General features: G+C 57.4%; 1 protein-coding gene across 2 annotated transcripts in view; it reads left to right on the top strand.

Moving 5' to 3' along the window:
• LOC307078909 (TGF-beta receptor type-2-like) overlaps window positions 1–2,500 on the top strand; it is a 29,982-nt gene that overhangs the window by 5,540 nt on the left and 21,942 nt on the right. For both annotated transcript variants that reach the window (XM_079740926.1, XM_079740927.1), the window contains exons 2-3: window positions 378–528; window positions 1,937–2,127. In XM_079740926.1, the coding sequence (XP_079597052.1) occupies window positions 378–528; window positions 1,937–2,127 (342 nt within the window). The remainder of the gene's footprint in view (window positions 1–377; window positions 529–1,936; window positions 2,128–2,500) is intronic.

Here is a 2,500-nt window from a genome sequence, read left to right as displayed (position 1 = left end):
CCTGCGTCTCTGCGCAGGGATGTTCCCCACAGACTTGGCATCGGTCCGAACCCGGGGGGGGTGATCGCCGTGTGTGTCTCTGGATGTTTTTCATCCCCGTTCTAAACGAGCTGGGGTGGTGTGTTGCATGTGCCTAAGAGTTTAGCGTTATCCTTCATTTGTGCGAAGCCAAACCCAGAATCAAACGCTGTTGCTTTTGTTCACGCCAACATCCCCCATGCACATTGACTGTCAAGCAGGGATCCGACTCCGTTTAAGATATCTTCCCGTGCTTGAGTTTGTTTAGGGTTTGTGCGTGTTTGTATCGTCACAATGGTGTTGACCCTGCTGCAACCGTGACCGACCGAGTCTTCTGTTTTTCCCTGTGCCTTGTCTAGCCGGCATGTTCCACTCGGCCATGCCGCTCAGGAAGCTGTGCAAGTTCTGCGACTTGAAGACGTCCTTCTGCAACGGCACGGGCACCTGCTTCTCCAACTGCCCCATCACTTCCATCTGCTCGGAGGACGAGGAGATCTGCGTGGCCATCTGGTATGTCCCGTGGCGAGTGTGAGTGTGTGAGTGTGTCTGCGTGTGTGAGTGTGTCTGTATGTGTGTGTGTGTGTGTGTGTGTGTGGTGTGTGTGTGTGTGTTTATGTGTGTGTGTGTGTGTGTGTGTGTGTGTGTGGTGTGTGTGTTAATGTGTGTGTGTGTGGTGTGTGTGGTGTGTGTGTGTTTATGTGTGTGGGTGTGTGTGTGCACCTATGTTTGTGTGTTGGTTCTTATCTGTCTGACAGCACTGTCTCCATCTTTAGATCTACCTGTGTCTCTACCACAGTCTGTCTGGCTGTCTGCCCTCCTTGAACCCTATTAACGTGTTCCTGCGTCTGTTCACCACACTATCTTAAATAGTGCAGCTCTGAAGCTTACTAGAGATTACTACAAGTTTGTTGCTATGCCTGCACCCACAATAGTACAAACAAAAATAAAGTGACACATCAATCACCAATTCATGATATATATCCAGATGGATATCCTCTGCTTATCCAAAAGTGATGGTTATGTTATGCTGGAAAAGGGTATAAACAATTTGCTGTTAATCAAGGTTTAGTCTACAGTTGTGTACGTGTGTATTTCTGTTTTATTTGAGAACAGTGCGGGGCGAAGTTTCAATAATCGTTTACAGTGCTAACATTGACTGTTGGATGACTAAACATTCGATTTTTTTTATCTTTCCCTCTCTCTCTCTCCCCCCCTCTCCCCCTCCCCTCTCTCTCCCCCTCTCCCCTCTCTCTCCCTCTCTCCCCCTCTCCCCTCTCTCTCCCCCCTCCCCCTCTCCCCTCTCTCTCCCTCTCCTCCCCCTCTCCCCTCTCCCCACCTCTCCCCTCTCCTCCCCCTCTCCCCCTCTCCCCCCTCTCTCTCCCTCTCTGCCCCCTCTCCCCTCTCCTCCCCCTCTCTCTCCCTCTCTCCTCTCCCCCCTACCCCTCTCCCCTCTCTCTCCCCCCTCCCCCTCTCCCCTCTCTCTCCCTCTCTCCTTTCCTCTCCCCCCTCCCCCTCTCCCCTCTCTCTCCCCCCTCCCCCTCTCCCCCTCTCCCCCCTCTCTCTCCCCTCTCCTCTCTCTCTCTCCCCCCTCTCCCCTCTCCTCCCCCTCTCTCTCCCCCTCTCCTCTCTCCCCACCTCTCCCCTCTCCTCCCCCTCTCCCCCTCTCCCCCCTCTCTCTCCCCCTCTCCTCTCTCCCCTCCCCCTCTCCCCCTCTCTCCCTCTCTGCCCCCTCTCCCCTCTCCTCCCCCTCTCCCCCTCTCCCCCCCCTCTCTCTCCCCCTCTCCCCTCTCTCTCTCTCTCCCCCTCTCCTCTCTCCCCACCTCTCCCCTCTCCTCCCCCTCTCCCCCTCTCCCCCCCTCTCTCTCCCCCTCTCCCCTCTCTCCCCCCTCTCCCCCCTCCTCTCCCTCTCTCCCCCCAGGAGGAGGAACGAGAGCGGCTTCTCGGTGGAGACCCTGTGCCACGACCCGTCCCAGCGTCTGTACGGCGTGCGGCTGGACGACTCCAACAACACGGCGTGCGTCATGACCGAGAAGAACCTCACCGGGGGGCCGGCCTTCGTCTGCTCCTGCGTCGCCGAGGAGTGTAACGACAACATGTCCTTCGTCCCCGGTGAGACACGCCCCTCCCCCCACGCCCCCCGTGTGCCCCCTCCCCCCTCCTCCTTTCACAAGATGAAGTCGCACAAATTGGCCGTGAAGTGATGCTCCCCACATCGCCGCAGAAGTTGGCGCTTATTGCCGCAGCGCCGGACTTGGTCTGGATCAGACCTGGAGGGCTGATTATGGTCCCACGTTCACGCAACGCAAGGGGGGGACGCAAGCGCCTGACGTGCGCCTCCCAGAAATTGTACCCTTCTGTCGAGGCGACGCAGCAGCGAGGGCTGTGATTGGCCCGCCTGCTAAAACCCGACGCAGAACCATCAAGGTTCATGACTGAGTCGAAGCGTCTGCGTGGTCATTGCGTTGCGTGAACGTGGAGCAAT

This window comes from Pollachius pollachius (genome assembly GCF_949987615.1).
Source record: "Pollachius pollachius genome assembly, chromosome: 1".
In the NCBI taxonomy this organism is placed as follows: domain Eukaryota; kingdom Metazoa; phylum Chordata; class Actinopteri; order Gadiformes; family Gadidae; genus Pollachius; species Pollachius pollachius.
This window is presented reverse-complemented; position numbering and strand designations above follow the sequence as displayed.